This window comes from Artibeus jamaicensis, unplaced genomic scaffold, assembly GCF_021234435.1.
Source record: "Artibeus jamaicensis isolate MK-2021 breed Jamaican fruit bat unplaced genomic scaffold, CSHL_Jam_final contig_700, whole genome shotgun sequence".
NCBI classification, from domain to species: domain Eukaryota; kingdom Metazoa; phylum Chordata; class Mammalia; order Chiroptera; family Phyllostomidae; genus Artibeus; species Artibeus jamaicensis.
Genome location: NW_026521930.1, coordinates 13782174 through 13806079, shown reverse-complemented (window position 1 = coordinate 13806079; position 23906 = coordinate 13782174). Strand labels below are relative to the sequence as shown.

At 37.1% G+C, this 23906-nt stretch overlaps 1 protein-coding gene across 1 annotated transcript in view; it reads right to left on the bottom strand.

Annotated features, from left to right (window-relative positions):
• Positions 1-23906, bottom strand: part of RBFOX1 (RNA binding fox-1 homolog 1) — a 1505061-nt gene that overhangs the window by 1205323 nt on the left and 275832 nt on the right. The window contains exon 2 of the mRNA XM_053671753.1: positions 21842-21904. Coding sequence (XP_053527728.1) covers positions 21842-21904 — 63 coding nt within the window. The remainder of the gene's footprint in view (positions 1-21841; positions 21905-23906) is intronic.

Genomic DNA, 23906 nt, shown 5'->3' with positions numbered 1-23906 from the left:
GGAGATATATTGGCAAAAATATTGCTATGTGAGATATCTGAAATTTTACTGTCAGTGTTTTCCTCTTGGACTATTAATGGTATCACATCTTATATTTAAGTCTTTAATCCATTTTGAATTTCTTTTGTTGTATAGTGTAAGTTGCTGGAATAGTTTTATTTTTTTGCATGTACCAGTCCAGCTCTCACAACACCATCTCTTAGAGAGAGTATTTTTACTTCATTTTATGCTCATGCCCCTTTTGTTTGATATTAATTGACCATAGAGACATGGGTTTATTTCTGGGCTCTCTATTCCATTGATCTGTGTGTCTCTCCTTATGCCAGTAGCAGGCTGTATGGATTAGAGTGGCCTTGTATTATAGTTTTATAGCAGGTGTTGTGATCCCTTCAACTTTACTCTTCAATATTGTTTAGTCTATTTGTGGTCTTTCTTGGTCCATATAAATCTTTGGAGTAATTGTTCTAGATTAGTGAAATATGCCATTGGTATTTTAATAGGAATTGTGTTGAATCTATAGATTGCTTGGGGTAGTGTGCACATTTTGATGATGTTAATTCTTCCAATCCATGAACACAATGTATGCTTCCATTTATTTGTATCTTCCTCCATTTATTTCTTCAGTGTTCTGTAGTTTTCGAAGTATAGGTATTTTACCTTCTTGGTTAAATTTATCACTATGTACTTTATTTTTCTTGTTGTTGTAGTAAATTATATATTTTTCCAGTTTCTCTTTCTCTTTAAAAAAATTTTTTTCAATACAATCATTCCAATTCTTCCCCTGTTGCTCTCTTCTGCCCTGCTTAACTCCCTTTCCCTCAGTCTATCCCCAGGCTGTTGTCCATTACCCAGTTTCTCTTTCTTATAGTTCATTTTTGGTGTACCAACATGCCATCAATTTCTTAATATTGACTTTGTATCCCACTACTTTGCCAACTTCACTTATTAGGTTAAGTAGCTTTTTTTTTTGTGGAATCTATAAGGTTTTCTATGTACATAATCATGTCATTTTGCTTCCTCATTTTCAATTTGGATGCCTTTTTATTTCTTTTTCTTGTCTGATTACTGTGGGTAGAACTTCCAGTATTATGTTGAATAAGAGTGGTGAAAGTGGACAGCCAAGTTGGTCTGAAGGTTGTGGGTTATTGTTAAGCTGAAAGTGAACAGCCTGGTCTTCCTCCCGATCTTAAGAGAAATGTTTTTAGTTCTTGTCCATTGAGTATGGTGTTGTCAGTAGATTTCTCATACATGGCCATTATTTTGGTGATATATGCTCCCTCTATTCCCACTTTAATGACTCATTCAATTTTATGTTAATTCATATTCAACATTTTTCTATAATTTAAGCAAAATATTATGAGTTACAGGTAAAAACAAATTATGCTCTTTGCAACAGACGAATGTGTCCTCAAATAGCAATTCCATGTAAATTCACTCACTGTAATCTACTGAAAAAAAAATGGTTATAGAAGAAGGAGTTTCTTATAAAGTTGAGCAACATCAGTAAAATAAAAAGGTATTTTTTGAGACTAATGATCTGGAGAAAACTTTGTTATAAATTTCTGGGATAGTTCTTGTTTTCTTAGAGCCTACTAATAAATTCTACTGCTTTTTAGCAGATTATTTTTTTACTGCAGATATGTTAGCTAGTTATGATAATTTTACCTGAACTCTGGAATGAGAAGAGAGTCTTAAATATGATCACCTGAACAAAAAAAAGTGTACTAGGGCCTCTTTATAATTGTTAATTGTCAAATAAGAATGTCCATCTTCACTAAATAAGTAAATAGCATATTTTAGGAAGATTAAACATGAAGATTTATTTAGTACTTAACAAATATGAAATAATTTTTTTAGCACAGAACTCAAAAACACCTGTAAGTATTATCTATGGTAATACTTTAAGGCAGAAACTATTGTGGCCAGGGGGTAAGACTTAATGGAGCATCACTTCCTATAAGATGTCTTAGTAATTCTATCACTAAGATTTTGTCAGTCTATACTTACATCCTTTAACTTTGAAATAGCTTCCCTTTAAACTAACTTATGTATTTTTTAAAGATTTCATTTATTTATTTTTATATAGAAGGGAAGGAGAGAAACATCAGTGTGTAGTTGCCTCTTGCATGCCCCCCACTGGGGACCTGGACTGCAACCCAGGCATGTGCCCTGATTGGGAATTGAACCAGTGACCCTTTGGTTCACAGGCTGGCACTCAATCCACTGGGCCACACCAGCCAGGGCATAAACTAATATATATATAAACTAATATATATATATATATATATATATATATATATATATATATATTCTTTAAATATAAAAACTGTGAATCTAGCATGAAGATTTCCAACCTGCTATAGTCATATATCCAATAGCTATAAAACATGTCTTTAATAAATAAGCTGGACATACTCTTAGACACTGAAGATATGACTCCATTATCTAAGACCTTAAATTTTAATGAGTGATATATATCACCCAAGTAAATAAACAAGCAAAGGATAGCACTCAAGTTAGGATATACTGACATGAAAGGAAATAAGAAAAATAAAAAGTAAAGGAGGTGAGGAGATTTGACCTATTTTTTAAAATCATGGAAGACCTATTTTAGGAGGTGATATTGGACTAGAGACCTGAATAAAATAAGAAACAGAGAACTGAAAAAGGAAGGAATTCTGAGCAAAATGAAAAGTAAGGGCAAAAGCCTTGAACTTAGTGCATTATTCTCTCACACAAAAAGGAAAGTAGACACAGATGAGACAAGAGTAAAAAAAGAACCCTGGCTGGTGTGGCTCAGTTGATTGGAGCAGTGTCCTGTAAACCAAAAAAAAAAAAAAAAAAGGTTGAAGGCTCAGTTCCTGGTTGAGGCACCTGCCTAGGTTGCAGGTTCAATCACAGTCAAGGTACATGCCAAAGGCAATCAATTGAAGCTTCTCTCCCTCTTGTTCTCCCTTTTCAACCCTCTTCGCTAAAATCAATAAGTATGCCCTTGTGTAAGGATTAAAAAAAAACATTTTTAATGAATGAACAAGGGGATAGATAAGTAGGAAATTGAGTTGTGAGAGATGCACAAGGTTGGGATTAAGTATGGAAGTGAGAACAACTATATCCAAGAGTTTGAATTTTATGAGTTATTGAAGAGATTATAGAATTTGAACAGGAGAGTGGTATATATTTTTTAAACTCCTGGCCAGGTTAAAGTTTGTTATTGTTAGTTTCCAAGTAAAATATTGGGTGGTAAATAAGAAAGCCTCAGTCTTAGAATACTTTTATAAAACCTCATCTAAGTAGTTCAAAAAAATAAATTTGAGTTAAAAAATTTCACCATGTTGGATTAGGCAGCATGTTTTACAAATTTCAATTAAATTTATTTTGCTCTATTTCCAGATGATCCTGGAGGGCCTAGGACTTCTGACTATTCTCATTGATACTACAATCATGAATGAGTTTCAACATTGTGGTTTCATTTATTGTGTTTTGCAACTTTTTAAATTTTTTTGTTCTATATTAGGGGTGTCAAATTCATTTTCACCAGAGGCCACATCAGCCTTGCAGTTGCCTTCAAAGGGCTGAATGTAATTTTAGGACTGTATAAATGTAACTACTCTGTATCCGTTATGCAAGAGCTCAGTGCTGCCACCAGGTAGAAACAAGTTAGAGGGCCAGATTTGGTCTGCAGGCCTTGTGTTTGCCACCTGTGTTCTATATAATTTCTTACTTATTTTTGTTCTTTTTCTTTGTTTGTTTGTTGTTCAAGTACAGTTGTCTTCACTTTTACCCCACCCCACCAATCCCACCTCCCACCCTTGAACCTACCAGCTTTGGCTTTGACATGTGTCCTTTATACATGTTCCTTGATGACCCTTCCCCTATTTTCCCCATTATCCCTCTCTCCACTCCCCTCTGATTACTGTCAGTGTGTTCTTTGTTTCAGTGTCTTTGGTTATATTTTGCTTACTTGTTTGTTTTGTTGATTCGGTTGCATTTACAGATAAGATCATGTGGTATTTGTCTTTCACTACCTGGCTTATTTCACTTAGCATAATGCTCTCCAGTTCCACCCATGTTGTCACAAAGGGTAGGAGCTCCTTTTTTTTTTTTCTTTCTGCTTCATAGTATTCCATTATGTAAATGTACCATAGATTTTTGATTCACTCACTTACTGATGGGCACTTAGGCTGCTTCTAGAGCTGGCTATTATAAATTGTGCTACTATAAACATTGTGGTGCTTTTGAATTGGTGTTTCAGGATTCTTAGGGTATAGACCCAGCAGTGGAATTGCCAGGTGAAAAGGCAGTTCCATTTTTTAGTTGTTTGAGGAAATCCCATACCGTTGATAATAAAATCAAAGGACACTGAATAAAAAATCTGACTAGAAATACAGAAATCTTAAAACTAAAATAAGAAATAGCAGATACAAAAGAAAACCAAACAAAGCCAGCTCTAAACAACATCCAAGAACCAGACATAAAGAAGTGCTAGAACACTGAGAACATCAGTGCATAACACTGGAGTCTGTAATGACATACAATGAATACTTTTAGTATGATTTCAAATAACTGCTAAGATCTGCTAGAATGGCCTGTGCTTTGTATAATACAACAATGTATTGACTTGTATATGCTTTTTAACTTTTATCAAAACAGCTGGATATATTCAAAAAAAGATTTATCTTTACATGTTCTTCAATACCTGTCTACTCCTCTAGTCCATGCCATGGTTTATGCTGACTTTCTCTTTCCTGAACATCTAGAAGGGTCCAGATAATTCACTGAAATACTAGACTCCTGAAATCCAAGGATATTTTCCCACCAACCTTCCTGACATACCAATGCAACCCTGAAGAGCCCTGAGCAGCATCTGTGTACCTGTGTGTATCTGTGTACGTGTTCCTGTATGAAGATGCTATGTCACTCTGCATTCTGATATGAACATTTTATGAACTAGAGAACTGACAATCAGAGAAGATAATTAAATTAACCATAGTTACAGTCACTCATACCTTATGTATTCAATGTTATTCCTATTTCTAATAGTTTTGCGTATTAATGTAGCATACAATGCTACTCAGCCTTTTAAATATATGCTTAAAGCATTCATATGTGCTCAAATCTTGACTCTCTATGCAGAATGTAAAGTCTCATGTATGTCTTGCAATTATTGTCCTGTTTTCTTTGCATAAAATGCCTCACATGGGGACAGGTACATAATAAGAACTCAGTAAGTGCATGTTGGTTGAATTTAGTTCTTTATGCCGTACAGGTTGCCATAAAAATCTCTCGATACTGCTTTCATTTTCATAGCTATTTATTCAATTATTCCTTCTCAAATCTTAAATGAAGTAGGCCACCCCTCCTTCTAGGTATGCACATATTAGTAGTGTCTTCATTTGTCTTCCATTTACATCTAACTAAACTAATTATTTTCCTGCTATCTCACACCCCATTGGTGTTACACAAACTGCTGACATGGCCCTATCTCCTGCAGGCATCGCTTGTATCTTTTCAGCAGTCTGTTGTAACATGGGTGACAGAACTATTAAGAACGTCAGCCTTCAATGCATGAGGAACTTATATAAAGCAAATGATGTCATGTGAGGTAAAAACTGGTGACAATAACTAAGGGAAATTCAGGAAGCAAGAGGACTGCATAAAAGCAAACTTTAATAGGAGAAGAATAAATGATTTACCTATTTCTAGAGCAAAATAAACAAACAAACAAACCCAAACCAAATAAAACAAAAACAGCTTTGTGATTTCTGCAAGACTTAGAATATATTGCTGGTGGTGACTGATGCACTAAATATTGAGCAAATGGTTACGTTTTAAGCAACATTAAATAGACTGATGATGATGGATGGATGGATGGATAGATAGATAGATAGATAGATAGATAGATAGATAGATAGATAGATAGATAGATAGATAGGTAGATGACAGACAGAATGGATCCTTGAAGTTTTTCTATCCCTGCAGCTACAACTCCACTCCAAGCCAATGTCATTCTTCTCTCCCAGACTATTTTAACATATTTTATTGTTCTCCTTGCTTTCACTTCACTTCAGGTCAATCTTTCTTCAATACAGTAGCCAGAGTAATATTTTTGAAAACAGAAATGTAGGCCCAGGGGGGTAGCTTAGTTGGTTGGAACATGGTCCTGATGTGCCAGGGATGTAGGTTTGATTTCCAGTGAGGGCACATACAAGAATCAACCAAAGAATACATAAATAAGTGGAAAACAAAATGATGTCTCTCTCTCTTCCTAAAAAAATAATAAAAACTATAAAAACATGTTCCATGGACAAAGCCAAAAACAGGTAGAATCAAAGGTGGGGATGGCTGGGGTGGGGGGAAATGGTGAGAGGAAAATGGAGACAACTTTACTTGAACAACAAAAAATATGAAAAACAATTTGAAAAAAATAAAAACACAAATATAATCACGATGCTTACTTTTTCAGATCCTTTAATGTGTCCATGGGACATGAGGTAAAATTTAAAATCTTTACTTTGATATTTATGCTCCTTTGTCCACTCTTTCAACACAATCATATGCATCCATTCCAGTGCTCTGTTCCAACTATACCGTTTTTTAATTTTTCAAAAGCCCTAAGTATTTTGTTCTACCCTCAAAGACTTTTCCCTAGAATGTCTCACAGCATTTACTGCAATTTATCTTGCAGCATTTACTACAATTTGTAGTTACATATTTCTTTGTGTGACTGTTTGTCTAATATGTGTTTCCTCTGGAAACTATAAGCCTCATATGTCTACGGAACTTGCTTGTCTTATTTATCACTGTGTCCCTAGAGGCTAGAACCATGACTGGGGTAGAAGAGCATTTGATGTGTATTTGTTGAGTAAATGAAAGAATGGCTACAGCCACTTGCTTGATACAGTGAGAGAGCAATACCTGCAGGGAAGAGATGAGGAAGAGGATCACAGGAATGGTGGGGTGCCAGTTCTGATTCCTCACCTTTGACCACATTCCTGATCAAAGCTCTCACAGGGGGAATAGGGGCTTGGTAAGTACTGTCAGTGACTTTGAGCTCAGCACTGTGAGGGTTGCTGAGGAGGATATAAAGATGCATAAGTCTTCTTAGGAGCTCCATGCAGTGTGGCCCCTCCAGGCTCTTCAAAACATGTTTACAGAATCAGCTGTAGGAAAGAAGCTGGCAAACTATGTGAACCACCACCATGCAGTACAGGACTATGGGCTCTGAATAACATCTTTTTTTAGTTTAGACTGAAATAATTGTGCTCCTCCCTTTATTTTCTCATCCCCACAATTCTTTATTAAAATATTTGAATATTCACAGTATTAAAACATATATACTCACAGACCATATACATTTACATATGCACATAGATTATATTTATATAATCACAAAGGCACAATTAAGTTCCTTGCTTATTAGTCTTTACTTTTTTTCCCTAAGAATGCAACTTCGATTGCAACCCAGCTAAAACTTGATGGAGTATCAAACTACTGTGAGGCTACAGCATGTTGAGTACCAGAAGGACTTAGAGCTGTGGTTCCGGGTGGCTCTCCACTTGGCTTTCTAGTGCACAGTCCCTGGTAACTACAGAGAATGTTTCAACTGGCAATTTCATATTCCTCATTCTTTCTTTGCATGAAGAGGAATAAAAAGAAGAAAGAAAGATCTGTTTTTGAAAATCATACGAGTCATCAACTTCATCCACTTTTTGGAGAAGCAGAGTTAAAAATACTCGTATAGCCTAGACATTAGCTGAGATCTTCAGGCACCACCATCCTCAAATCCCTGTTGAAACCAAAAGTCCTCACCACTATTCCTTTGATGAAATGTACAGTCCCACTGGCACTTTCAAACCATAGTCCTGCATTTAGAAAGAATTTAGTGTAATGGTCAAGATTTCTGGAGTCCAAACCCAGCTCTTCTTCTTACATGTTCTTTGACTTTGAGCAATCTATTCAACCTGTCAGTTCCTCATCTATAAAATAGCAGTAAGTAGCAGAACCTATCTCACAAGGTCATGAAGAGGATGAAATGATGTGATGCAATATAAAATACTTGGCCCAAGACCTGGCCCATAAGCAAATTTCCAACACATTAGCTTTTATCTTCAGAATTGCTAAGGACAACACCTGTTCTCCACTGCATGAACTCAAGCAGGAACTCAGCACTTCGCTAACTTCCTTTGAAAGCTCACTCTCAAAACATTTTAAGTAAAAACATTTTGAAGGAAGAGGTTAATGTTATTATCAAATGGAGAGGAAAATGGGTCAGATAGAGAGGAGGATTGGATTATGACAAAGCAAATGACTTCAAATTGAATGTCTACAGTAACACCGATTCCCCCACATAGCTATTAGATTCCCACTCACTTTCTGGTGGGATCCTAGTGCCTCATTTCTTCTCTTCACATTTCCTCATCAGAACTACAATAATCAAGTTCTTTTCTAACTAAAACCAAGCACTATTTTTGCTACTATCTTTTGCTGAATTCATTGCTGTTAAAACTAAACCCTTAAGCTCCAACTCTCCTTTCCAAAAATCTTTCCCCAGACAGCCTCTGCTCCCAAAACATTTTTAATTGTCACAATAAAACTATGAGTTACTATTGTCATCCTCATCATAGGAAAAGAAACTGGAGCTGAAGAAATTTAAGTAACTTTACCAAGTTTGCAGAAGAGGTCAATAGAGAACCAAGATTGGAATTCGCACTTGTCTTAAAATCTGTGCTTTTCCCACTAGGCCAGCTGCTTTTGTTATTTAAATTTCAATGAATGACTAGATGGGAGCCACTGTGTCTATTGAGCACACAAAATCACTCACAGCTCATTGGCTTAGCCATCCACATTTATGACCTTCTACTAACACAATTTTTAGAGTGTGTTAAAGTGTATGGTCCACAAAACTAGACTGAGAATAATGCATTTAACAAAGTTCTTATACATGAATATATATATAAACCATGATACGTGGTATGTGGGAGTAGAGAACCATCACACCCCTGATTTCCAGAATCTGTAAGCCCTTGTCAAGAAATAGCATGGCATCCACCTCAGAAAAGTCAAAGGTTGAGGCTCTTGAATTATATTAGTCTCAGAAATAATATCTGTGCCAGAATCCATGAATTCTGAAGTTCTTTTGTTCTTAGGGCATTGTCAAATCAAAGAATAATGGGTAATCTTCTAATGTAGCTTCTTCCTCTATTGTACGAGTTCTTTGAAAGTAAAAATTCAATCTGACCTCTATTTCCCATTCCATTGCCTAGTTCCTCTTAAATATAATCTGAATCATCATTAGGGGGGGAAAAACATAGGCAGCCAAGAGCAGAAAGTGCATAGGACAATGCACTGGATGCAAATTAACACCAACCATTTAAAAATAATTTAGCAAAGTGCATCCAAAATCATAAAGATGCTTATATCCTTTGACTTCATGCTGTATTTTTACAATATATAATGTTTTTTTTGCCAAAATTTTTGAGGGGAAAATAAGGATGTGCATTATGCATGAGTCATACTAATTCTGTATCTATATAAATTTTTAAAATTATTTTATTTATGCTTATACATTAAAAGTATAACTAGAAAGCAATAATGATAGCCATATGTAAAATAATACCCTGGAATACAACATCAGTTTTGTTTCTAAATATAAATAAATTTAAAAATTGAATTAAAAACTTAAAACCAAAGATGTTTTCCTGAAAGTTTGGGCCAAAAATGCAGGTGTGTATTACACACAAAGCACATGATACACAGCAAAATATGGGTAATAACTCTTGGGGCTATTTATCATCAAGAAGTTATCCCAAGGAAGAAACTCTGTAGATTCTGAGTTAATTCTGGCAATAACTGAAGAAGCAGGAGCCTCTCAGGTATCCCTGATGATATATTGAGTAACATTCAAAATTATGATTGCATGGAGTGATACAGCAATAATAAATGCTCGAGCTAAAACTGAAGGAAAGAAATATTAATGTCCAATTACAAGCCCTGATGACCACAGCTTTGGACCACATATCTGGACCGGGATTACACAGAAAAGTGGGAAATGAATTAAACTGGCTTCAGGCAGTGGTGCATATTACAATGATTCAGATGCAGGTAAACCTCATCTTCTCAATGTCTTTAGAGAATTATTTGTGCAGTGTTTTAAATGGGCACAAAGAAGGTCAGTGAGAGCTTGGATTCTGTTCCAAAATGAAAGGCGGGTTCTTGGAACACAGCCCCTAGGTGAGAGAGATCAGTTTTGCATGCAAGACATAGAGATTCCCGTCCTGGAGCCAGACCCGCACCGGCTGTAGTGTGTGATTATGCTCTCGGGCCATCTGCTCAGGGGCTGTGAAGGCAGCCATGTGTCCTCCTGCCTGGACACTGGGGAGGACACCGATCACCAGTCAATCTGCTCAAAATTGCCTCTGATGATTAGTGTGTAATGACTCAGGTAGGTCATGGCCAGGGACGTTTCTGTTATTAACGCATTAGCAGATATAAATGGGCATTGATTCTTCACAGAGACAAGGTTTATGGACTTGGTGGAGAAAAGCTAGCCCGGTGGAGTGTAAATGGTCACTGCAAAGGGAGGAAATACCTGGCAAGGGCAAGGCCAATAGGGAGGACGATCCAGAAGGAAGGCTAACCAACTCAAAAAGGACAAAACCTGGCCCAGGAAGGTGGAAGAGAAAAATTGACCTGTATGAGGGATAAATCTCAGCCCTCTCCCATATCAGAGATGAATATAATCATATCCTTGCATTCTGAGCCCAGCATATATTCCTCTCTGTGACCGGCTACAGCTGGATATGAATACAACTTGAATTGTTTTATTTATTTTAAATTTTATCTTATAACTTTATCATGAATTCAGGGTCCTGAGTCTGTTAACTGTACCATAGGTATTTGTGAATGAATGAAGGAAGGAAGGATGACATTACCAGGGTAAAAATATTGACTTATATGTCAGTGTCATGGTACCCTGTGCTGGAACGTACCACAATAATTTTTTTAAAAAGTTATCCTTCTTAAATAGAGGGAATGAGATCCAGTGAGTTAACCGATTTGCCAAATCACACACACACACAGGTCAGTCAGCAGGAGAGGAGTTATGTAATTGTTCTGAATAATAGTGGTCATTATTACCACTTATCTAGCACTGGCTATATGCAAGGCACAGATTTGGGGTTGACACATTCTGAGGCAACAATCCTCATTTGTGAAAATAATTACCTGAATTCAAAAGAAACTAGGCACATGCTCTCAAAAAATATTCTGGCTGTCAGCACTTTTTTTTTTTTTTGCTTTGGAACTTCTGAAGAGTTGAAATATGAAATCTGAAACCTCCTCCATTAGGAAAAACCAAATTCCTTGTTTCTATAACTTATTAACAAGCCATTTCACCAAAATTTGTGTTTGTCCTTTGTAATTTCCAGCCATTCTACAGATTCACCAATGTTTTCGATAAATAGCCTCACATTACAAAGTTGAATAGAAACAGCTAGTAGATCTAATCTTTGGTTAAGTGAAGAAATTTATCAGAAACTATGCATCATTGTTTTCCTTGGGTCATTCAATTAGAAACTGAGTAATTAGGATGAATAGAAAGATTACACATTTTTGGTGCTCAAGCAAATATAAGAGGTTGCAGTCAAACCCTGCTTTCATTTCTTCTAACTCTCTAATGCAACCAAAAGGGTGGATGAAATTATATAAATGTCAGTTTATTAATACACTAAAAAGAAAGCAGAACATCAGTACCGTATTCCTGAACCTATTTGGTGAGTTTTCTGGTCCAAGAGACAATGGGCTCATTTCTTCCCTCAGGTGGGACACAGAGAGGCCACTACTGGTCATAGCTCATCAATCTCTGCCTCACTGGGATAATGATAATTTCCTTCAACTTTCTCTTCCATAGCCTAGTTTTTGTCTTTCTTGTTTATTCACTAAATTCCAAGTTGGAAGGGGCCCTACTACAGACAATATTATTTATTATTATTATTATTATTATTATTATTATTATTATTATTATTTAAATGAGGAAATTGAGATCAGATTGGTCAAACTGTTGTTAAGATCATGTGGTCAATTCATACAGCCAGGACAGAAGCCTGGCTCTCCTGATTTTTCAAAGACTAATCTAGATTGGGAGTTGGGGTAGGGGAATCTGGATGAGAGAGGATGAGTTTCAACATACAAAGAGTGCAATCACCTTTCACAGTCCTAATCCAGGCAACTGAACTAGTCATCCATAACACAAATATGCTCTCTTTGGGATGTTAGAGCTAGAGCAGTAACTGAGACAGTCATGCATCCTACCCTCAGAGACCCTCCAGCCCATGGAGGAGACACATAGTACATAAGTGATAAGCAGGGTGATTAGCATGCATGATGAGTGCATGGCTCATTTAATCTGGGTGAAGTGGTAGAGAACACCAGGCAGGCAGTGGGCTGCCACTGCAGGCTTCACCTTCTTTATTCTGTATTTTATTTAATCTTTATTATATTTTATTCCATTACCTTTTAGTCCTCTTATTCACCCGTTCCACCAACCCAGCAATTACCACACTGTTGTCCATGTCCCTGAGTCCTTTTTCCTCTTTGCTCACTCCCTCCACCCTCTCACTTTCCCACTACCATTAGCTGCATCCTGCTGTCCATCTATAAGCCTGTCTCCATTTTGTGCAGTTTGTTAGTGCAGTTTGTTCATTAGGTTCCACATATGAGTGAAATCATATGGTATGGTGCTTAAATCCTACTATCAAACAAATCTTCCTTATAATTTCCACTCTTTCTGGTTGTTGTCTTTTTCTAACAATAACAAAACAGAAGGAAATGTTTTTCTTCTCTCACTCCTCTGCCTACATCCTCTCGCCTCCCATTTTCATAAATTCATGGAAGCAAAAACATCTCCTGAACTCTTACTCCTCATTTAACAGAGGGGCATAAGCAGATAAAGAAAGGTTTAACAGACCTCTCCTATGCAGCAGTTTAAGAGAGAAAAGAGGTACATGTATGAAATGTGTGGACAAGAATGTATGATAGTGGTTGGTAGTCGATCAAGTGTCAGAGCAAACGGGAAGGTCAGTGAAATTTACCAAATGAGCATCATTTTGTCCACACACTAGACTATGGGACTCTAAATGTAACTGGCATGAAACCCACCCTGTGCTTAGTAATCAATTAAATTAACACTCATATCCCTCCTCTCCTGTTCTCCATTCCTCTTGTATTTCAACTGATGCCTGACCTCTCCCATTTCCAGGCAATCTGCTGTTTCAACTTAAGAGAATTCTACCTCCCTGGATGATAATCACTGATTTTTCTCTTTTCATTCACCCTTATACTCTCCTATCTTGCTGGCTCCACTGAGCTTCAGATTCTTAAAAAAAATTATTATGGGATCAAAGGTCTATATCAAAAATAGACTTAGTATTTTCTTTATCTTACAAGGGGAAATAAAGAAACTGAATACATAGAAAAAAAGTTGATTCATCAGGAAGGTCTTAACAGAGATCCACACACAACTGTAGACTAAAAGACTGAGAAAGGGTTTCTCTGCTGGTGAGACCAAGGGTAGAAAATGCTTGGAGCTCGGAAAAAAATATCTTTAGTAGTCAAGAGTTCAACTTGCCTAGTTGGAATAGAAGGCATTTAGGGATTCTCAAAGAGAAGGCAAAGTGTTAGATAGGGACTAGATTATTGAACAAGCAAATAGATGATACTCATGTTATAAGAATATTAGTCCTTTTATATGTAGGATGGAATCAGGGGAAGGTGGCTTTAGGCATAACAACTACTTAAAAGACTTCACAACCACGTGGGAAAGGAGCACCAGTAAGGACATACCAACAGAGGGAATGGCAAGAAGGCTCTTTAAACAGCCAGATCAAAGATTTACTCTTTTCTTGGTGGTGAATAAAAAACAAGGATAAGTTAGAGTTGACAGAAACTGGGACCGCGGCATCTGGGGAGAGAATGGTGGGTGTTCTTAGGTGAGTGAGTGGGATTCGGTCTGATTTTAAGTATTTTGAGACAAAAGTGACATCCAGAAGGAGGTGTGGTAATCTGTGCTGCATATGGCACTGGAATTCACTGACCAATCTGGAGCCTGTTGCTCTAGGCCATCAGTTGACAAAGCAGAAGTAAAATTTTGAAAGAATATTGAGTGGTAACTAGGGGACAAAAACCATCATCAGAGGGACCCAGACTGGTCTCAATTTGTTCCTCTCTCTTATATAATACTCCACTTGGAGATGAGACATATCCATCCATGTGTTTGCCCATCACTATACAAGATTATTGATTATCTGCTATTAGTCAGTACTACAGAAGATGCTGTAGATATATATATATATATAATCAGAGGTTATATGCTATTTAACAACCAGCACAGGGCAAATTCCAGACAGTTAGATGGATACATGCTGTGGCATTGGAGGATGATTAACCCTTTAGTTCTGGGTCAAGGGTCCATGTGGTAAGAGACAAAATATGGAATTGCTGGACTTAGAAGACACTTAGGTGATTGAGACAGCAGAAGTATACCAACCAATGACTACCTTGATGGATACTGGCTAAATATCAACCTAGATGCAAGGATGTTAATACAATTAAGACCTGGCCCCTGTATTGATGGGGCCTCTAGTTCATAGCTTCCCTGTCCAGTAAGGTAGGTTGTTACTAGCCACATAATATTGTTTACATTTAAATTAATTAAAATAAATTAAAATTTAAAACTTAGTTACTCAAATGCAGTAGCCACACTTCAAGTACTCAATGGCCACATATGGTTAGTAGTTACCATGCTGGACAGCACAGATAAAGAACATCCCTGTTATCATAGAAAGTTCCATTAGTCCAGGAATAATGTTAGATATGAGCAAATTCTGAGCATAGGTAAATGTGGCACCTGAATCATCCTACAACCACATCAAAATTACAACTAAACTACAGAACAATCATTATTCAGAACCACCTGAAATCTACCCTTTAACAATCTACAGATGTCCTATAACTAAGGATATAAAGAAGCTATATTGAGACCAGTAGGAGAAGTGGAGATGCAGAGCAAGCTGGTCCCCAACCCACATACGGAAGATAAAAATCAGAAGGGATATCTCAGCTGCAAATAACACCCTAAGGAGTGAAGGATCCCAGTCCCACAGCAGGCCCTGTAGCCCAGAGTTCCAGTGCCAGGAAGAGAAGCCTCCATAACTTCTGGCTGTAAAAACCAGTGGGGATTGTGGCTGAGTGAGATGAATGGCTTCTAGAGTCCTAGTCATTCCTCTTAAAGGGTCTGAACATAGACTTGCTCTGACTCACTTATTCTGAGCTTCACAGCTGGGAAAACAGCTCAAAAGTCACCAGGGACATTTGGGGAGGAATGTAATTCCTCCTCAGGGCAACAGGACAAGAGCTGGAGGGGCAGCTTTCTCCCAGACAGAAGTGCTGGCAGAGACCACTGTTCCTTTTCTGAGCCCTCCCTGAGCAGGCAGGCAGGTGCCACATCTGAGTCTCCATCAACCCGGCTAACACATTACCCTATCCTGATACCCCACCCAACTTCCAAGCCCACCCAAGCCATTTCCAGTGGCTTTGACATACAAACTGCTCATCTTAGCTCATGCTTCAGACTTCCCTACAATCCCTCAAACAAGCAGCATTTGGCCTTGGATGCTGTACCCCTTGCAAAGTTGCCCCAGGCTCAGCACTAGTGGCAGCCAGACTTGGTTTGCAGCTTGGCCACTCCAGGGCATCTTGAGGCCAGCACAAGTAGTAGCCATCTGCAGATTGGTTCATAGTGCATGCTGGATGGCCTTAGGCAGGGCACAGGAAGCAATTGACCTTGGCCTACACCTTCAAAGATGCCCCAGGGCCAGAGCACCTGGTGGACAACTTCAGATCATGTCAAAACACACTCAACCACTTACACAAGTGACACACTCAAGAGGAAGATTCAGTGAGCACCATAGCCCTGCTGAATTAAGTCCTCTCCAAGGTTGCCCCCTGAACAGCTGATCACGGTTAATACTTGCTGCCAACCAGCCTGGGGATAAATCCGTTCAGTCAAGGTGCCAATAGCAAACAAGGCTCAACTACAAGAGGAGGGTGCACACCACCCACATGGGGGAGCACCTAGAGTGCCCAGATTAGGTAACTGGGGAGCCTGTGCCACTAGATCCTACAGGACACCTACTATGTAAGATCACTCTCTCAAGCCATGGATACGGAGCAACTCTACCCAATACATAGAAAAACATGGAGGCAACCAAAAGAGAAAACAAATAAATGTGTTCCAAATTAAAAAACAAACAAACAAAAAAAACCAGAACGTAGCTCCAGAAAAAGAACTAAAGAAAACAGAGACAAGAAATCTACCAGATGTAGCATTCGAAACACTGGTTATAAGTATGTTCAAATAACTTAGGGGAAGAGTGGATGAACTCAGTGACAACTTCGACCAAGAGATAAGAAACATAGAAATGAAAATAGAAAACATAAAAAAGAACAAATCAGAAAAGAAAAATACATAGACTGAAGTACATTACAGGGAATCAACAGGGGAGTGGATGAAACAGAGGATCAAATAAGAGTTTTAGATGAAAAGAAAGCAGAAACCACCCAAACAGAACAGCAAAAAGATAAAGGAATCCCCCAGAAAATGAAGATAGTATAAAGAACCTCTGGGACAACTTCAAGTATACCAAAATTCTCATCATAGGGGTGCCAGAAGGGGAAGAAAGAGAGCAAGGAGTTGAAAACCTATGTGAAAATAATAAGAAAAACCTACATGAAAAAATAATGATGAAAAACTTCCCTAACCTGGTCAAAGAAATAGACACACAAGTCCAGAAAGCACAAAAAGATTAATTCAAAAAAGTCCCACACCAAGATTCATCATAATCAAAATGCCAAAGGTTGCAGGCAAAGTGACACTCTTAAAAGCAGCGAGAGAAAAGCAGTTAGCTGACTTCTCAACAGAAACATTTCAGGCCAGAAGTGATTGGCAAGAAATATTCAAAGTCATGAAAAGCAAAGACCTATAACCAAGATTATTCTACTCAGCAAAGTTATTATTTAGAATTGAAAGACAAATAAACAGTTTCTCAGACCAAAAAGAGCTAAAGGAGTTCATCGCCACCAAATTAGTATTACACAAAATGTGAAAAAGATAAAATATATGAATAATAAAATGACAATGAATACATTTCTGTCAACAATTAGTTGCAAATGGATTAAGTGTTCCAATCAAAAGATATATGGAGGCTCAATGGATAGCAAAACAAGACCCTTACATATGCTTTCTACAAGAGACTCACTTCAGTTTGAAAGATATACACAGACTAAAGGAAAAGGATGAAAAAATATATTTCATAAAAATGTAAATTAAAAAATACAAAATTTGAGGTGGTAATACTTATACCAGACAAACCAGATTATTAAACAAAGGCTATATAATGAGAGACAATGGACCCAGCAATTACTTGTAGGTTTTTATCCAAAAAAACCCAAAACACTAAATTGATAAGACAAATACATCTGCGTGTTCATTGCATCATTACATACAATAGCCAAGATATGGAAGCAACCTAAGTGATAATATATATATATATATATATATATATATATATATATATATATATACACACACACACACGTATATATGCACACATATATACATATATATGCCATATATATATATATATATATATATATATATATATATATATATATATAGTATGTGTGTATATTGAGAATATGACTCGGCCATAAAAAAGGATAAATTCTTGCCATCTGAAACAACATGGAGGGACCCAGAGGGTATTGTGCGAAATGAAGTAAGTCAGAGAGAGGAAGGCAAATGCCATATGGTTTCACCTGTATGTGGAACTTAAAAAACAAAATAAATAAGCAAGCAGAGCAGACACAGGCTCATAGAAACAGAGAACATTTTGAAGTTTGCCAGTGGGAGGGGTGTGGAGAAATGGATGAAAAGGTAGAGGGATTAATAAGTAAAAATTGGTAGTTACAGAATAGTCACCCAGATATAAAATACAGTGTAGGGAATATAGTCAATAATATATAGTAATTATGAATGGTATCAGATGGGTATCAGACTTATTGGGGAGATTACTTAGTAGGTTAATGTCTAATCACTGTGTTGTACACATGACACTAAAATTGTACTGTATGTCAGCTATAATTGAAAAATTAAAAAAAAACTAATTAAAGTTAGAAAAAGAAATATAGCCCTGGCTGGTGTGGCTTAGTGGATTGAGTGCCAGCCTTTGAACCAAAGGGTTACTGGTTCGATTCTGAGGCAGGGCACCTGCTGGGTCTTCGTGGCAGGAGGGGTGTGTGAGAGGCAACCACACAGTGATGTTTATTTCCCTCTCTTTCTCCTTCCCTTCCCCTCTCTTTACAAATAAATAAGTAAAATCTTCCAAAAAAAAGACAAAAATATAAATTATAGTTATAAAATAGTCATGGGGATGTAAATTATAGCATAGGGAATATGGAGACCCCCAGAAAACAATATTTATTTTAAAAATATTATGTATTTTTTCTACATGTTTAACTTCAGTCACCTTCAAAGCACTCTCCATTTGACACTTATTGAAATGTATTTTTTCCACTGCTCAAGTTAGTTTTTGAACTTGTTGATTTTGATGCCTTTTAGTGCTTCTGCCATTTTTTAAATTACATTTTGTTGATTACATTATTACAGTTGTCCTGATTTTTCCCCTGTTGCCCCCCTGCACCCAGCACCCTCCACTCTTCTCAGGCAGTCCTTCCACCACTGTTCATGTTCATGGGTTATGGGTATAAATTCTATGCCTGCCATTTTTTTTTGTTTCATCTCTTCCACATCAGCAAAATGTTTCTCTCTGAAAACATTTTACATTCAGGGAAACAAGCAAAAAAAAAAAAAAAGTCAGTTGGGATGAGATACAGTGAATAGGGAGTGTGGGGCTCGGAGGTGTCTCACCTTATTTTTTTTTTTTTGTCAAAAAGTGCTGAACACTCAGTATGGTGTGGGCTGCTGTGTTCATAAATCACCCATCATGAAATGGGCAAATGTGTTGAAAGAGTCTTCTAAATAAAATTCACTGGAGTTGAACACAGCCTCTCACAATAATACCAGCTACTACACTGATACAGATGGGTTCCTAGAATACTCACCTAGCGGGAAAAACATGTACTACAAGGGGCCCTTCAGAATATAATTCCAGTTTTGGGGGATCTCTCCTCATATAGTCAATAATATTGTAATAACTAGGTATGAAAAGTAATGGATTTAACCACTGATCACTTCATAAGTTATTTAACTGTGTAATGACTATGGGATACACCTGAAATTAATATAACATTATATGATGACTATAATTTCACATTTAAAACTTGTTAAAAATTAATAAAAGGGGTTATATAGATGACCAAATTGAGAACTATAACTCTAGACCAAATCTGAAATTATCTGTCTATGCTTATTAGAGAAGGTTAGTGGTCAGGTATATTCTTCATTGATGTTACTCTGTACCAGTCTCCTTGAAAATCCTAACTTCAATCCTCATGTTGGACTTAGATGGGTGGAAATGGAGAAGGGGAATATAGTCAATAATATTGTGATAAGTTTTTACAGTGACAGATGATTACTAGAATTAGTGGGATGTTCACAGTGTAAGGTATACAAATGTCAAATCACAATATTGTACCTAAAACTAATATAGCCAATATAATATTGTATACCAACTATACTTACATGAAATAAAAAGAGTAAATAAAGATCTCAATAAGGAAAAAAAGTGAGCTAATTCTAACTGCAAATTCATTGATTTCAGTAAAGCAGCCTGAATGACTGAAGCAGTTTCCTAGTGTGATGTACCACACATTATTGCTGAAGAGGGCACAAGGCCCAAGCGTATGGCCCACACAGATGCCAGATCATCTGTTTTTCTGATAACCAAGCAACCTTCCAAAACCCCATTTTTGTTCTGGGCAAAGTGACCTCTTGGGGCCAACCCGGAAGTTGATTGAGGTGTACTTTGCCAGAGAAGCTTGGAATACAAAGAAAGCATCAAAATCTATTAAGCATACAGAAACGGAGTAACTGCTCTAAATATTCCCAAAGAGGAGTTTTTCCATTTCTTCCTTTTTAATTTTTCTTCAAATCCTGGGATATCTGCACACTGGTTTGGAGCAGCAAATTAATATTTTTTCTCCTTAGACTGCAATTGTAGACATGGAAATACTATATCAAAGACAAATTAACATGAGTTCCTTACAACATTGTACTAATTATCTGAGAGACCAGAGCCTCCCCTAGGTTAGAAACTTCAGACCCAATTCAGGGTAGAAACATGAATTTCTTTCTGAGAAGCAGTAATTTGTACTATTGAGAAAGTAGAGACAAAGGTGAGAGGGTCATGCATAATCTCAAAATTCAAAAATCTTGAAACCTTCCTTCCCCATCCTTTCTTTGCCCCAGCACCACAAAGGTGCTTGAAACAGAAAAAAGATAAAGTAACATGCATATTTAGTGCTACACCCAATAGATGTGAACAGAATGCAAACCAAACAGTCCCCTCCTTTTCATTTATAAGATCTAGCAATTTTCAGGAAATGCTGTAGCCTGAACTTCAAAGGCATTACAAGAGAGATGTAGCATGTAGGGAATTAGACATAAAATTTCCTTTATTATTGGGAACAAAAGCTGTGGGTCTAATCTCCTGTGTGATACAAGCTTTAGCTGATCAGGGTTACACTAAGTCATTCTGATGTGGCGAACACCATTTTTTTTTATTTCTTTCTATCCTCTCCTCCTCCTTCTCTCTGTTCACATATGCAAATTCCATAGCAATGATGGGAGTCCGGCAGTACCACTGTGGGCAAAGAATTTCCTTTGATCAGCCTCTTCCAGGCCCGGAGTCCCACAGTCTCTATTTCTACCTGTCCCTTTATGGTATTTGATATATCAAATTATACTCCACCACTCTCAGAAGCAGAATATATTACAAAATTCTGGAAACTATGAGGAAGCTACATCTTAAAAAATATAAATATTTCCTTTAGTTAGTCTTTTAAATTTTGGTAGTTGTTGTTAAATTATCATTGATTTATTCATAAAAACAAGTTGTTTGCCAACAAAACTACTGTTGGGAGAGCTGATGTCAGAGATTATGTGAAGGTTATGTGCACCACCATCATTAATGCTAACAAATGATAAAAAAAATGAGAGTTGGGGAAATTGGACAAAATACTGCTGGCTTCACCAAAAATAAAGCCCTTATGTGCAATGAGAAAGGCAGATGGCTGAAAGTGCTTACTTGCTAAAAACAAGTGAAATTTCTAAAATGTACCCCAGCATTTTCAAGCAGAGAATTTCTCTTTTGCAGTAATTTTTATATAGCAGTAGCATATTCTGGCTCAAAAAGAGCAAAATGAATTGTTCAAAATACCTCAAGAAATGTGTGGTCTGGGCCTCCTTGCATTTTTTTCTACTATGCATGGTCCTGTGACCGGGAGAGGGGAACAAAATGTCTCCTAATGAAGAAAATTTAGGTGACTAAAGGAAAACAAACACGTGGTTAATTTAATCACCAGCCAGTGATGAGAAGGTGAACCCATCTACACGCTCACACCTTTCCTATGTTCATTGCTGGGGCTCTGCTATCAAACCCCCCTCCCACCTCTGAATCCAATGCAGTCCTGCAGAAAAGAAAGACCCAGGCTGGCAGGAAAGTATTTCTGGGAACTACAGGCTGGCTGAAGATAGCTTTTCATAGAGAAGACGATCAAAGAAACGGGTGCATTTATGTAATGAATGTTCAAAAGTGGTTGCACTTACTGAATGCTGAGCCAGATCAAGGAAGCCGTAAGTTCCACTTGCATGAGTTCTTTGAGCAGTTTCCTAGGGAAGAAGAGAAGGAAGGCTTTAGTATTGAGAAATATATTCTTAAATTGTGTCTGCATCTTTTTTGTCATAATAATTTCTGGTTAACCTCTTAAACAGATCCTTGATCTTACAGTGAATTTAACGATGAGTGATGATGATGATGAAAATGATTAAGATCAAGTCTATAAATAGATTTTCATAGAATCTTTTTATACTTCACTTAAAGGTGTCATTATTTTCTCTACTGCAGAACAGAGAACTGAGTCTTAGATAACTCAAGTACATTACCCAAAATATGCATGTAGGTAGTGGAGCCTGGGTTTGAATTTGGGCAATTGGACACCAAGTTTAGACTTACTCTGTTATGCTCTTATCTTACATAGTGAGCTCTGTGTCTTAAGATGTGCTCAAGGAAAAGCTGAAGCTCAACTTTCAGAAATAATATTGTGGATTTCCCTGTATAGAGTCAAGTGGGATAAAATCAACTCTAAACTCTGTTTTAACCAACTCTAAACTCTGGAACTCCAAGATTCTGTAATATTTAATTCCATGATAGTTAAAATTCAAAGTGACTTCATTTACAATGAATAAAATTGTGATATAAGTGCCCCATCAATAATAAATTTCATAAATATGGCTATCATCACCCAATCAGAAGGAGTAAGATTCACTTTCATTAATATTTAAATTAGCCAATATCACTTGAACTGCAAATGGCCACTATAATCTCACATAATTCAGTGAATTGGGGGAAAGTTCATCTCCAACCAGGAAAAATCAAAATTTACTAATAGATCTAAAAGACAGATAGCATTCTGTACCCAAGAGAGTTGACCTGCTTCCTTCCTGGTTGGCAGCATTCTGGGATCTTGATCAAGTGCTCTTTCAGTTACTCCTACAAAGTAGTGATACAACTTATACCACAACTCAATGCAATGCAAAAGTTTCAGAATCTAATTATTAACATTATTTGCAGATATCTGTTTAGAAAATATGCTTCTTTCTTAATATGATGGGCCTTTTTCTATACTTCACATAAGGTGAGCTCATTATTTAATAATACAGAATACCTGAGAACATCAAGGAGTTCTAAAATATTAGAAAGAGAAACCTGGGTCTGGAGAGGCCATTATAAAGTCAATAGGGTGGAAATGACAATGCTTTTTCTCCCTCCCTCCCTCCCTCCCTCCCTTCCTTCCTTCCTTCCTTCCTTCCTTCCTTCCTTCCTTCCTTCCTTCCATTCATCCCACTCATCCATGGCTCCACTAACTACTAGCTTTGTGACTATGGATAAGTCATTTAACCTTGCTTGTCTCAGCTTCACCCTCTGTAAAATGCAAATAAACATAACATCTACCTCAATGAATTGAGGTGACTATTAAGAGTTAATATATGTGAAGTACTTTGCATTATGCATATCACAGACTCAATGCTGTTTAGAAGTTTATTATTTCTTAAGCCTTTTTTTTCTATGTCAGGCACTGTTCTCTTGTTACCTACAGTCTAGTGGGGAAGACAGAGCTTGGTTAGGGATGTTATATAGGCTTCACCAAGAAAGTGGCAATAAAAGGGAGACTGTAACAATGAGAAGAATGCAACCAGACAAAGTGGAAGAACATGATTTGGGAAGAAGAGTTAGAACAGTTAGGAAGTGAATAGTCAAACTATATGTTTATCTTCTAAAAATTCTTAGCATGCTTCAGCTGGAGAATTATCTGTGCCATCCTAATCGTCATCACTGAAATATAATAGCAGTAAATAATAATTCTATTGAACCCATAGTATATCCCAGGCTTTGTATCAAAATCTACATGCATCCTCTTATTTGTTAATAATAATGATAGATCCTAGGGTCAGGTTCAACCTTCTTAACTCCTGTGGCTATTCCTCCCCAGTCATTTCCTCCACTCACTAGCTCTCACACTCCAAGATCTACCTAAATAGAACTACTTAAAAGACACAGGCACTGTTACACCTCTACCGCTTTGGTCACATCTTTCTTTCTGAACTTCCCTTC